This window comes from Cydia pomonella, chromosome 5 (genome assembly GCF_033807575.1).
Source record: "Cydia pomonella isolate Wapato2018A chromosome 5, ilCydPomo1, whole genome shotgun sequence".
Classification (NCBI taxonomy): Eukaryota; Metazoa; Arthropoda; class Insecta; order Lepidoptera; family Tortricidae; genus Cydia; species Cydia pomonella.
This window is the reverse complement of record NC_084707.1, coordinates 5813747-5828472: the sequence shown is the minus strand read 5'-3', so window position 1 is coordinate 5828472 and position 14726 is coordinate 5813747. Positions and strand designations below refer to the sequence as shown.

At 34.6% G+C, this 14726-nt stretch overlaps 1 protein-coding gene and 1 non-coding gene across 2 annotated transcripts; both read left to right on the top strand.

Annotated features, from left to right (window-relative positions):
• The first annotated feature begins 3592 nt into the window (after positions 1–3592).
• Positions 3593–4438, top strand: LOC133517562 (uncharacterized). Its single transcript, XM_061850875.1, has one exon. It carries the CDS (start codon positions 3744–3746, stop codon positions 4116–4118), a length of 375 nt encoding a protein of 124 aa, XP_061706859.1. The 5' UTR covers positions 3593–3743; the 3' UTR covers positions 4119–4438.
• A 10160-nt stretch (positions 4439–14598) lies between these two features.
• On the top strand, positions 14599–14670 carry Trnaq-uug (transfer RNA glutamine (anticodon UUG)). The gene has a single exon. It is a non-coding gene; the product is annotated as a tRNA-Gln (tRNA).
• Positions 14671–14726: the final 56 nt, after the last annotated feature.

Genomic DNA, 14726 nt, shown 5'->3' with positions numbered 1-14726 from the left:
AGATGGCGATATACCTTTGGCCTATAAGTATATCAGTGGAATAACATGGGCCAAATAGCCATATGTCATTCTAAGAGTTTTTAGTCCTGTGTCGAATAAGATGGCAGTAAATTTAGTTGTCTACAAAATTTACTTTGACAATACGCCTCGATTCGATATACAATTCTCTTTGCTATTAGTTTCATTATAAGTGCTTGTAGTACATACCGTACCGTATTAACGCTACGTCGACTACTTAAAGTCGCAAACCTCGTAACTCCATTTCAAAGACGTTAGGGATTTGCTACCTTTAGCCAACGATACCTAAAGTTGCAAACCTCTTAACTCCTTCGGAGAAGTTACGAGGTTCGCGTGTTAGAGTAGGTCCAAACTAACTCTGCAGTGTCAGTGTGTATTATGGCTATAGTAGCACTTCCCCTAAACATCAAATTCCTATGAAAATGTGATGTTTCTAATGGCTTCTCTAAATTTTGACACTTCAAACTCTGCGGTGAGTTAGCTTTCGCTCTAAATTCTAAGAGAGCATGGCTGTGGGCATGATTCCCATAGCTTGGGTACGGGTATAGTTGTCATCTTCATACAATTTATAACTATTTTATCACACTTGCTCGAAAAAGATCTTATTTCATGCAGGTGTGCTGAAGGAAAAAGAACTATTTTTTCCCGCGGAGGTTATGGATTGTGAAAAAAGCTATAGCTTTTGTATAATATAGCTTTTTTAAAATTATGTCACTTAGGTATTCATACAAACTAAGTACCTAGTATAAATGAGTTTTACTTTTAAAATACTGACGCTTATAATTTAATGTTTTTGTTTATGTTTAAAATGAAATAATTTGATTAATTTAACAGCTTGTTAAAAAAATATTTTTCATAAATTTCAATCGTGGCTGAATGCCGAATAGGTCTGTGCCTTCGATGCTATAACCTGTCAAGAAATTACAAAATGGCGGACGAATGTTTGATACGTCACCGTATCACTCCAGCCTGCGACTGTCGGGAATTAACATTCTCGAATCCAAAATTTCACGTGGGGGGTACGTGGGGCGTACACACGTTGCACAATGTACTATAAACCACCTATGTAATGAGATGATGACTGTCACGGTACCCAAGCTATTTAAATTACAATAGCTTACGTAACGTTACGTACGTTACGACGTGGTTACGATAAACTGATCGGACTAATAAATTAATAATGATTGCTTTGATAAAGATCAATGCTCCGGTGATTCCCTGGCCGCGCTGTGTTTATGCACATTATACTGTCTAATCTGTCTAATGAATATACTTAGATTGCTGATTATTGATGAGTTTATTATTGCCATGCCACCTTTCTTGTGTTGCGGAACTTGTGGATACTACACGGCGATATATATAATTCCTTTTTTAGCCCACTGCTGGGCCAAGTCCTCCCCTATTCCTTTCCAAGCACAGGGAGCTGTGCTGAGCAAGATCCCGCCAAAACCCGCTGAACTCAAAGCCGTCCCGATATCTTTTTTTTCTTATATTATATCTAGTTATAATATGTAATTATATGTAAATACTTATATACATATAAATTATCTATAACTCGTGAACAAATATTTGTGAATAACACACAAATAAATGCCCTTACCAGAATTCGAACCCGGAACCTGATGTCCGTAGGCAGGACCACTACGTATTGTTTCCTCATTAATCTCAAATCCAATTCTTAGCAAATTTTAACCAAAATTATATATATTTTCAATTATATTTTTTCATAGCACAATAAAAAGTTTTCCTGTACGTTTCTTTTGTTTTCCTTCTTAGTATTAAAAAAATAAAACTTACTAATAAAATGCTTCTGATAACTTTACGTCATTGTTTTTATCTTTATCGTTAAGTATAATGATAAAACCAATAACTTTCACGAAATAATGTCATATTTCTGAAAAACTCTACTGTAATCTTATCACAGGTGTGATGTGCATTTCATTATGATTTCACTGAAAATGATATTACTATATTTCGCGGAATTTTGTAAATTCACTCTTAGAACTTGGGAATTCACTTATTTGTCATTATCATTTTATTTGTAAATATCTGAAAAACTACAGACCGTTACTCAGGCATACAAAATTAATTTCCCCAAGAACACGTAAATACTATTGAGTCGCCGTCGTAAATAATTTGAGCCGTAAATAATTTCTATAAAACAGTAAATTCCACTTTTACAATTTAGGTTTAAATAACTTTATTTCTCAAATAAATTGGCATTTCACTTAATGAGATATATATAGATAGATAGGTATAAAATAAGAGTTTATTGACTTATCTAGAATTGCAATAGCATCACAGAGCAGTTTACTTAACACTTACTATGTTATCTATAAAACTCTAAAACTAAATAAACCTATTAACCAAGGCAATTTTTTTTATAAGTATATAGGTAAAAAAAATTATGTTAATTCTATTCTGATTTGTAGCTCTTAAATCAAAGAACTAGGTACATTATCAATTTAATTAACTTACTTTTTTATACTTACCATCGTTTTATTCTACCATGATAAGAGGAAGTAAATATTGAGAGGAAGAACCTCGTAAAGTCCAAAGTCACATTAACAACAGTAGGTCAATGACTCAAATTGATCAAAATATACGTCTAATTTTAAATGCCACGGTCATGAATCTGCCAAGACTCATGAGCAATCTGTTGAATTAATTACCTAAGTTAATCAATAAATTTAATGTCTCTTGTTTTTGTATGTTCCTACGTAATTTGTATTTAAAGTAGTAACAATTGTCTTTTTCACAGCTCTGGTAGATACTAAAACCAAAAAACATAATTATGAGCATTATTATATCTTAATGGATACCCTGTTCCAACGGTTTATTATAAAACTATCGCTGTATGCACGCAACCTCAACTTAGTGTATATTTCCCACTGTTGAACCCATGCTTGTGTGTGCAATAATAAATTAATTTTTCATTTTTTTCATTTTTTTTTTCATACTCGTACAAAATACAGTTGAAGTATACTAAAACATATAATTAACTGCTATAATTTGTTTGTGAAAGCAGGTAGAATTTGTTTTGATAGTTTTGACGTTTAGAGTAGCTATTAATAAATATAGTATGTATATCTTATCCTTTATTTTCTAGTTATCTGTGCATAAAGAAATAGAAAAAACAATAAGTCTCAGAAAATATCTGAAAAATTGTTGCACAAAATTTCAAAATCGTGTAAGATAGGTAATAAAAATAAACATGTGAATAACGTCATATTACTCAACGCTATCTCTCAGAGATATATCTTCCGTTTACCTAACTACTATACTAAATTACCTAATCCAACGGAACCACGATAACAGAATACGCAAAACTACACAACTGGCATATAAAATGTAAACATATCGTAGTAGCGTAAGATTAAACACAGTACAAAACAACATATACTCATAATGTAATCAAACGCCAAAAACATTTTTAACCCGTTAGAAAGGTAGTTCACCCGAATCCGTCGGGGAATAACAACTCAACAATTACTATAACCGAAACTCGATGAATGGATGACGCATTACTAGGGGAATCCTCCGCGGGGAGGGGCTGCGCACACGCCGCCGCGGCCTATAAAACGAGCACGCGCGGCCAGCCTGAATCATTCTTGATACAACGAGCTAGTAAGAGGCAATCAAAATCTCTCCAGCCAGTATCAAACGGTAAAAACAAAACACCTGGCCAGTTCTTTCTTGAAAAGAAAAACATTCCAATTTCAAAAATGAAGCAGTACTCGATCGTCGGCAACAAGAAGAAAGTCACCATGGAAACAAACGCCACTCGCCTAAAGGTCGTTGGCAACGGCTGCGTCATCATAGTCAAAAGCAACCAGGGGCACATCGAAGTCATCGGCAACGACTGCAAGATCGACGTCGTTGACAACTATGGCACCATCAATCTAGTCGGAGCCAGTGGTCTAGTGACAGTTTCCAAGCGCTACAAGAACGATGACATTCAGCTTATCGGTGCTTCCTGTCACTTATTAGTGGATGGAAAAGAAAAGGCAACGTTTGAGCCGTTTTCTGCTCAACTTTCACCGTTCAGCAAGAACTTGGATGACGTTATCGAATCCATCTTCACCTTCGTCATGCGTTGAAGAAATGAGACTTTTAGTTATGTGATTGAACTTTGCCGCTCAGTGCTTTATCTGTGACGTCGCGTTGTTTTTGATAAGTGACGCGTTGTACCGTCAGCCGGTGCATGATATGATAAGTTTGATACCAGTGATTCCTCGTATCAGTTTGTAAGGAGGCCGCTTTTTTTATCTGAATGTAAAATTTACATTCTGGAATTGTGATAACAGAATGGAATTAGGTTATGTTTTTGAAAACTGTGTTGTTTTAAATGCTTGCTTGTTACCTGTTTTTAAAATGTTTGGAAAAAAGAGATGCCATGAAAATAAAATCATGAGACCAATTTTTACTTTTATTATTTAATTTATCCTTTGATACATTATACCTTTTAATTCTATTTTAATTTAGATACTTAACTTCTTTTGCTATTTTTTTAACAGCAGAGCTAAAGTTTATAACTTTTTCAATATTTTCTATAATTACAATACCTAGTAATTATAGAAAATATTGAAAAATATTAAAGCGTTCTGTGTGAAATGTTTAAAAAATAAATCAAAACAGAAGCTCTCAAAGCACTTGTCTGAATATTTTGTTTGATTAAGCAATGTATGAGTTTGATTAATTTAAATACCATATGAATTAACGTTATAACTATACACGAAGGGTATTTATTGCTTAATCGTATATCATACAGGGTACCTATCGGTAGCCCCAAAAACCCACATGCCTCTATTAGATCAATTATTAATCACCAAGGAGTGGTGACAATGTTACGTAGGGCTGGCAAAAGTTACATAATAGATTACTCACTATGACAAAATATTTCATTCACGAATACTTATTATGACTCACTTTTTTCAGTCTACATGATTACTTACTGCGAGTAAAAAATTTGTTATAATATACCTAACTATGAGTGTAAATTGTCTAAAATGTTTGTGTTAACGTTATAACAAACAGTTCCCAGCAGCAATAGCAGCGTTATAGTCCGTTTTTAGCATTAGAAAGAAGGAAAGCGATTTTGACGTGTCTTTTTATTGAAAAACACTTTAGAAAAATAAGTCACGGCAAATAAATCATATAAAATCATTTACATTATTTTGCTTTCATATGTAATTATTACTGATTTTTAAAAAGCGTTTTTCAATAAAAAGGCGTCAAGATTGTTTACCTTTATTATAATGCTAAATAAACGACCTATTTAGATACAGTAAATTTGATATTTTCTTATTTTAGTATTTTGAAACCTCTCGTCACTCCAACGTCGTATACATATTAGTTACTTGTTTAACAAGCGAGGCGAGCGTAAACACTTGTAGGTATCAGTGGCGGATCGTTCAAAGAACTCGATTCCCACCGGCTTGTCTAATTTCAGCCCGTTGAGTACTTTCATGATCGGTTCATGGAGAAAAGGAAAGCAAAATCAGCTCCGGGTTCCCTACCAATGATTGTGACGCGCCGCCACTGGTAGGTATCACACATAACTATTAGGTACTTATACTATAGTTACCTGTAAGGAGGTGGCTTAATCTCCTACCTATGTAATATTTAAATTAGACGTTTTTGTGTAGGTAATGAAATTGATATGATTTATTTTAGGCACTTAGTCGCTATGAAGCGAGGCCAGAAGGCGAGCTGAAGATAAGGAGGCGCGGCGCGACCTTGTGAAGGCCCTTTGCCCCTCTTAGGACAACAAAAACAACAACTAGTCCCTATGGTGTTAGAGATAACATATTTCAATACTTTTGTAGGATGATTGCTAGATGCTTATCAGAATCGGTGACAACCCTGTGTACAAGGATAAAGACATTCCGTGACTGCCGGTAGTTTGGCCTCTAGTTAACACATTTGCTGTAATTACCATACCATAACTTCACCATATAATTGCGCACAGTGACGTCGTTTTAGATTTTTTGGGGATAAGTCCCTTATTTTTATTTAATTTTTTATTTAAACCTGGGAAACAAACAGGCAAAATAGTACAAAAAAATTATTGATTTAGATAATACACAGCCGAAACAGTTTCCACGTATGACTAATATTATTTATGATTGCTCAGACAAGACTTAATTTATTAGGTTATTACAACAGAGATAATTACATTAAAAGACACGTATATTAACCATTAACATTGGTAAACAATTTTACTTACAACTATATATGATTAAATCAGTCAGTATTGTTCTCTAGTAGTACATAGTAGTTACATGTGTCTATTAAAACACTTAAGAAGGAAAAATATCATGACGATCCTATCGAAATAACGGTACTTTTTCTATGAAATTTCCATATCGGGAGAAAATATATTCTAGGTTTATAGGTTTCGCCTTTTTTGTATTGCAAATTTTGAAAAAAGGAAAGTCTATAAACCTAGTTTTTCATTGTGCCAATGAATCATAGAAAATATTTAGAAGTGGAAAACATTTTCTCTCATTGCATGGACGTAGTAACTTTCCTCTTAAGGGCACACAAATGTATATTACAACGAAATTATTAAAAAAGAAACAGAGTAAAAACAATACAACTGGTTTTATATTTTATTTATTTCGTTTTCGATGGTTAAATTTTGCTCGGTTTTTATGACAGATCTTAATTTGTAGGATAAGATTAGGTATACCTTAATATTAAGATCGTCTAAAAATCCGTGATTATTTTTGTATTTTTGCACATTTTACTACTTAATTTATAAAAATAAAATTATCTCCACCGAACTGTAGTTTCTGAGTATTGTCTCAGTAAAAAACGGGAACAACCCAATTTACATAGATAAGTTCCCAGAATCGTAATTCCCGATTGCGTAGGCGCATTCTTGCCAACATCCAGGAATTTATCACAAACAAAAATCAGCTTTGTGATATACTGCAATAAGTTGCAAACCGAATGACTCGGGTCTGCAGTTGATGTGTTATGGTTTTGGATGTGGCAAGTAAAGAGTAATGTCCCGATTTCGTGCCAAGTTCATTTACAGGAAGCTTTAAAACAATAATGTGTGAATTTTCCTGCTAATGTACCGTGAAATCTTCAGTGAAACTAGAACATATAAGTGTCAAGGTGAATGACATGTGTAAATAAAACTATCGAGCACGTGCTATTATGTATAGTCACCATCAGATATATTGGAGCGGCTAAGGTGTTCACAAATATCTGAAAACGCACTATAACTCCTTGATAATAGAGGCGTGTTCAGATATTTGTGAGTGCATTATTAAAAAGTTTTTTTTTAAATGTGTCAGCATGTCGCGTTGTATCAGTTGAAAGCAGCTGATTGTAATCGGAAAACATGCTGTTTGTTTGTTAGCATGTTTTTTACAAGTTGTTGTGTAAGATTAATGATAACATGATTTATATAACAGAGGCCAAAGGAAATAAGAACATGTGAGTAATTATTTGAGTTCGCCCCGTCCGGTTTTCCCCGGCCGGACTTGTTACGACGATGCACGTCCGGCTTATATCCGGAATTCGTTCTAATAACCATATAGCTGAATAACCTTCGACCCATTATCGGTTTGAATCATACTTTAATGTAAATTCGATTGTTTTTAGTACCTACTAACTACATATTTAAGCCAACATGTATGATGTTTTAAAATCAAAATTATTTTATACTATTATTCGGAAGTATGTCAGGCTTATCGTTCATTATTCTTCGGCTATATAAATAAACAGCAATCATGTTAAGCTAAAACCCGCATTAACTGTATAAACTTATTTGTTCTGGCCTAGTGGGTAAGTGATCCTGTCTATGAAGCCGATGGTCCTGGGTTAAAATCCTGGTAAGAAAGGGCATTTATTTGTGTGATTAGCACGGATATTTGTCCCTGAGTCTTGTGTGTTTAAGATGTATTTAAGTATTTATATGATATATATATATATCGTTGTCTGAGTACCCACAACACAAGCCTTCTTGAGCTTACTGTGGGGCTTAGTCAATTTGTGTAATAATTTCCTATAATATTTATTTATTTGTAATCTTTAATCCTAATGTACTAGCATCGAATATGTACGTACGTCGTATATATGTCAGGTTAATTTAATCTTGGGGTCAGTTAAGTGGCTACTGGCTAGCTATGAAGACAAAACTTAGGTCAAAATTAGTCGCTGCAACGATGTTAATCTTGTTTTACTAATCTGTAGCCGCAACCCCATAGAAAATGTAAACACTAATACGATTAGCTTCCTAAAATTCATGTAACGGACGTTTGCTACATTAACCCCATTCTAAGTTTAAACTTTCTACTTCAGACTTGGCAACGATTTCAAAATTGGAACATTACTATACAAGAACTTGGTAATATTTTATTGACGTAAGATTGATTATTTTGAAGACTGTCATGCCCTTATAAGGTAAGAAAGGTGTTGAGTCAGTCGTTTCCTGTCGTTAACATCCAAAATACTAGTGAATAATAGTGCAAACAGGTGGAGCGATTAGATAAGATGGTCTTAGGCACAGTAGGTAATTATATCAAGGTAGTTGTATCAATAGTAAATGTTGGCTTACGTATTTAATTTGTATTTCCTAAAGTAGTAAAATATGTAGATACACTGTTTATCGAAACGGTTTAGCGATCTAAAATAGTATTATATGTTTTAAAACAATAAGGTCATAAGAAATGAACTTAAAAAGTTGTTTAAAATTTCATTTCAACATTTACTTTGCTGACAAATAGGGGAATGTAAATTATTCCTTTTTATATCCATATTCATATTCATAATCAACAATATTTATAGGTCACATACCTACACACTTTCAAAATACCTACTCGCCTACAAAATAGCGGACAAACAAATATATCTAATTTTGATATATTTAAAATTGGTTTAATATATAGACTCAAAACTTTTTTTTTGTAAATTTTGATCGCCTTATGTTTTAATTATTTGGTTATTAAAGACAAGTTAGTAAAACTCTCAGTATTTTTTTTTTCAATTATATCTCCTAAAACTGAAATGTGTGGTCACCCTACAGCCAAAGAGTGGCCATTAGGTAAATGGGTGAAAACCACTTGGACGGCGAGCCCTGAATTTGGAGTGTACTACAAAAATTGCCTGCGGATTGATACAATCGCGTAAAAAAGTGTTAGGTATAACAGGGCAAATAAAAAAATATATGTAAATATATATTAATAATATATTATAATATATATACATATAGGTATAGTTTTTAAAATATATATGTATATTAGTATAAATCAATTAAAATTATTAAGTTAGGTACTTACAAGGGGGCGCCGGTGGCCTAGCGTTACCGAGCGTGTGACTTTCAATCCGGATATCGCGGGTTCTAACCCCGCCCGGCTCGTCATTTGGTACGAGCGAGTTTTTCGGAACTTACGTACGAAATATCTATAAATAAGTAAACCGGACTAATCCCAATAAGGCCCAATTTACCCTCCGGGTTGGAAGATCAGATGGCAGTCGCTTTCGTAAAAAGTAGTGCCTACGTCAATTCTTGGGATTAGTTGCCAAGCGGATCCCAGTCTCCCATGAGCCGTGGCAAAAATCCGGGATAACGCGAATAAGATGATGAGGTTAGGCACAGGGGAATAGAGAAAGCTTTTCTCTTATTAAACAATTAAAGGAATGAGTTAAAGCGTGGCGTTATTCATCTGTCAAATTTAACAAACCGTTGATAATCGTTCGGTCTTATCTCTCATTTTGACATTTGTGTTTGTTAGAAAGGGAAGGGGTGTCTGCCTTAGCTTATTTTTTTGTAAACCTTACTTTATGAATAAAAAAGGTTTATCTAACCTCTCTACTGATATTTTTTAGTCATAATCATAAACGTCTATAAAATATTTATTCTCGTTTTCAAAGTTCTATTGTTTTCTTCCTTTGGACCCGTTTGGAAAACTACACACAAACTTAAATATCGTTAAATAAAATGAGTCCTTTGTTGTTTCGTAACGTTATAATTCGTTTTTAAACCAAAGAAAACAAATCTTCAAATGAACGTATGTTTTCTACAGGCATTTTAAAAGCGGAAGACGATCATTTGTTCTAAGCGAGCTGCATTTTGCTATGACTACCATTATAATTATGTTTCTATGACATCTCTGGCAGGAATCCCCGCGTAGATTAGGCTAGTTATGGTAAAGTTATTCTAGATACCTATTCTAGAAACTCAGGTCCTTGTAATAGCGCCCATGCCCGCTTTATAACAAACAACTTTCAAGAAAGAGGTAACTAAGTATCTCTTTTGATTTCTAAGTTTAAAAAAATATTGTGTTAGGTACCTGTCGATTTAAGTCCAGCCAACTCGGTTCTCCAAACAAACGTAGTTACACTCTCATTTCAAAACGACTAGGCTAGATTGTTCTGAAACTTTGTACGTACAATAGGATAAGATAAGGTATATCTAGATAGACTTGTCTTGTAATTAGTTTATGTAGCTTCAGATACCATAGTTTAAAAAATACAGCGAATTTAAGTTTTTCATACAAAACTTGTTTTTGCTCTATTTCGTTTGTTTTATAAACTGGAGCTACATAAACTCATTACAGGACTAGATATACCTCATGGCATTGTATGTGCAAAGTTTCATCACAATCCAACGCATAGTTTTAAAATGAGAACGAAACTCCGTTTGTATGGGAAGGTGACATTCGGCCGAGCTTGCCGGGGACTCTTAAAGCGCCGAAAATCGTAAAATAGTTCATACGGGTAATTTAAATAGCGCAGCAAAGAAAATCTAAGTTTGAAACTATATGGTTGTTACGTTGAAGGCGAGGGAGGATTATAATATAAAACTATTAAATATGAATAATTGGCTACTTGACTGTTTTTTGTAAATAATGTCAAACGATCTTGATTTTCCTGGGGATCAAATGTCTATATAGGAATCATGGCATTTAAGCAACACAAAGATCAGAAATGAGAGTTAAAAGTCTGACGCTCGCACTCGACGATTGAAACGCCTCTAACAAAATGATAAGGTGATGTGACGTCACATCATATAAGTCTGTCCTAAATGTATCGAAGATCAAGGAAAATGCCATTTTGACCCTGAAATATTGCGTTTATGTGTATAGTTGTCATACAATTTATTTTTCAATAAAAATGAAGGAATCGAATAATATAATCTCAATATAAGTTTTTAAATTCCACTTTTTTATAATGGATGGTCAGTTCTATCCATTTAACTAATTTTTGTTATAATATTCAACACGTGTCAAGTACGCAATTGTGTGAGGAAGTAGCCTACAATGAAAACTTACGTTCCATCTTCTACTTTATTTGTTTATTCGATTATGATTCAAATTAAGACTTATTTACCCCGCATATGTGTTGGCGACTGTACAAAATTGACGATGGAATGGTCCCGGCTTAGATAAAACACAAAATGCCAAAACAGTCCCATTATCTATGAGCAGATAACGTTGTTTTGTTGTTATGATTCTTAATTGATATCATAAATTAGCTACCTTCGAACTTTTGAAGTGCGTCGTGGAGGAACTAAAACGTTTTATCAAGCTCGATGTGGCTAATAACCATTTGACTTTCGTCTTATTAAATTGCTAATTTGAAAAGTGTCACATGTCTTATGTGGCCCATAGCCGCTAGGTGTGCTACTGTCAGTCTGTCGCGTAGACCACTATTGGTAAAATAATTGTAGATTTTGCATGATAAAATTTGTGTAAGTATTTTCTAAGTAATTATCAGGTATATCACGTTTTAAGTTTTGGTTCTCTATGCACCCCAGCTGTCCCTATTCACCCCGGTCGACGGTACTTCTGAGCGCGATCTGTAGCATAGAGAAATATAAGTAAAGAAAGAGTGGTAACTCCATACATCAGTTTTTTCACCAAAACGCAAGTGCGCGTTGTCGACCCTAACAACCCTCCCTCCCCTCGTTGAGCTCTGGCAACCTTACTCACCAGCAGGAACACAACACCATGAGTAGGGTCTAGTGTTATTTGGCTGCGGTTTTCTGTAAGGTGGAGGTACTTCCCCAGTTGGGCTCTGCTCTAGATCTGGAATGACATCCGCTGTGCTCTGCCCTACCACACAAAGCGAGATGACATTCACAATGCCCATACCTCTCTTGTGGACGTAGTTTAAGGACGTACCCTGGTCCCGGGTCATTCTGAATAAGACAACCGCGTCCGCGTAGCCTATGAATGCCTGCAACTCCGGAAGTGCTATTTTCGCGTTAAGACCTTAATATCTTCGAAAAACCTCATTTCAGTCCATCAAAAAAATCTAAATAAATTTAAAATCTGACAGAGGAATTTGAGCTTAAACGAGCAAGCAGAAGCAAAAAGTAACACGGGTCTAATTCAGCAGTGTTTTTTGCTCGTGCGCAAGAACAGGCCAATTCGAATGTACACTGATATCAGAGTGACATCTAATAACTGATGTCTTTCAGTTATCGTGCATTTCGCTCGAACTTTTACGTACATGTATTGCCGCGGGCGAGACGCACTACTAAATAACATGATTCAAATATCAATCTGATGTTAATGTCTTTCGAATTGGCCTGTGAGTCGGTTTGAGGTCAATCTTCGCGCGTTGCCATGGGAAGTCCCCTGCGTTGCCACAGATTCGTAAGGTGCAGTTAGCTTATAAATGTATTTTTTACTGAGTAGGGAGAGTGGCCTTTGACATATTTTACAACTCAATTGCAGTTAGGTAGAAGTCAACCTTTGTTTCCATGGGAAGTCCCCAGTTTCGTATAAAGTTTCGAAAAATGTTATTTTTTTATTAGTGCAGTGGAATAATGAGGAATAAATACATTTTGATAATAAGTTTTTTTCGAAGACAAACATAATATATAGTTTGACATACCAAACCAACTTATAGTAGGCGCGAATCAATAGTTATTCAGTCTAAATTTAGATTATTTAGGCAAAACGGTTAGGGGTCCGGGTTTTCAAAACTGTAGATAGCTTTTAGTTTACTGCGTGTGTAGTTAACACAATACAATTACATTATATCTACAGAATACCTCAATAAAAGAAAAACAGTACCTACAGCAAAGTAATCGTTAGAAGTTTAAGTTAGTGGTCTTGACGCTACAAAGAAGAATCTTATTTATTCAGCTGTGCAAATGCAGCGCTTCCTTTGTGATTTCAATTATAAGTAAATGATTTAACTGCGCTTTTCTGTGGCATTTGCCATGATCACTTAGGTTCGATCGAAAGCGGATGTCTACATATGTAAGATTTATAATGCAAGGTAATATTATAAAATGAATAAATATTATTATATCGTTTGAAATCATATTATCATGTGGATTTTTTTAAATTTATTTAGAACACAAACAGTCACATATACAAATTGATTTGAAGTACAATGTAGTGTACTTAACATACTTAAGAATCATAGACCTGGAGGTTCATTATTAAGTACATAATGTTAACGTACATACTAACAGCAGAAAGAAAAAAAAAACGTAATGCCATCTACCGGGATAGTTCCCAAGAGATAGGCCGCTTTGGAGTTAGGACCCATTTTCACTAGCGCTGTGACGTCACGAAATGCAGGATGTAAGAAGATTAATAATTTATATGTAAATTGTATTTTTATTGTGACTAATTTGAGAATTTTTCTCTAATAAGTATTCGGTTTACCCAAAAAAATATACCCTTAATGGTATATTTTACCCTTAATGGTATATTTTTAACAGCCATGTTATAGGTATAATGTTATATGTATAACAGCCAGTGTGTGAGTACCATTAACATTTAACTTAACTATCAACAAGTCGAAATACACAACAACTACTGCACTAACCTAACCTACTAAGTATAAGATGATCCCAAATTTACTGGTATATCCAAAAGCAACAGTATTTTGTACTACAAAAATAAAAATGTGTAGTGTTGTGTTCCTGCCGGTGAGTAAGGTTGCCAGAGCTCAACGAGGGGGGGAGGGGGTTAGGGTCGGCAACGCGCATGTAACTCTTCTGGAGTTGCAGGCGTACATAGGCTACGGAGGCTGCTTACCATCAGGCGGGCCGTATGCTTGTTTGCCACCGACGTAGTATAAAATAAAATTAATGTAATATACACAGTACACACATTAAAATGATTAGGTACTATACTTACTTTAGTAACGGTACAGTAGAGATATTTGTACTTAATCTCTACCCAGTACGGCTAGAATGTGACGTCATGTTTCTATTTACCTACTGATTCATCACTTAGTAATGTAATTGATTTAGTTCGATTCAGCCATTCGAAACGATGTATTTAGAACTTCAGAACTTCAATGGTAATAAAAAGGTATTCAATCTAAATATCCGTACACATCGGGAAGTGGGATGTGGGAGTTTGAACCTTATGTCATTTTAGTTTAAGTTCAAAATTCTTTAATTTTATATCTCGAGTTATCAACTTCTTCCCGTCGTGTACCGATATATCGTATGGCTGATTTGAACTAAATCAATCACAAATTACAAAGTCGTGAACTCTATCGAATCGAGTAAATAGAACATGACGTCACATTTTAGACGTACCGTGGAGCGCGCGGCAGCTATTCGGTAAATTCGCCGGCCCTCTCACCGGTTCCATGGTGTAATGGTTAGCACTCTGGACTTTGAATCCAGCGATCCGAGTTCAAATCTCGGTGGAACCTTGAAGTTCTTTTTGCATTTTTTTTCTTCTTTTTAATCAATGATAGGTTATTTGTTG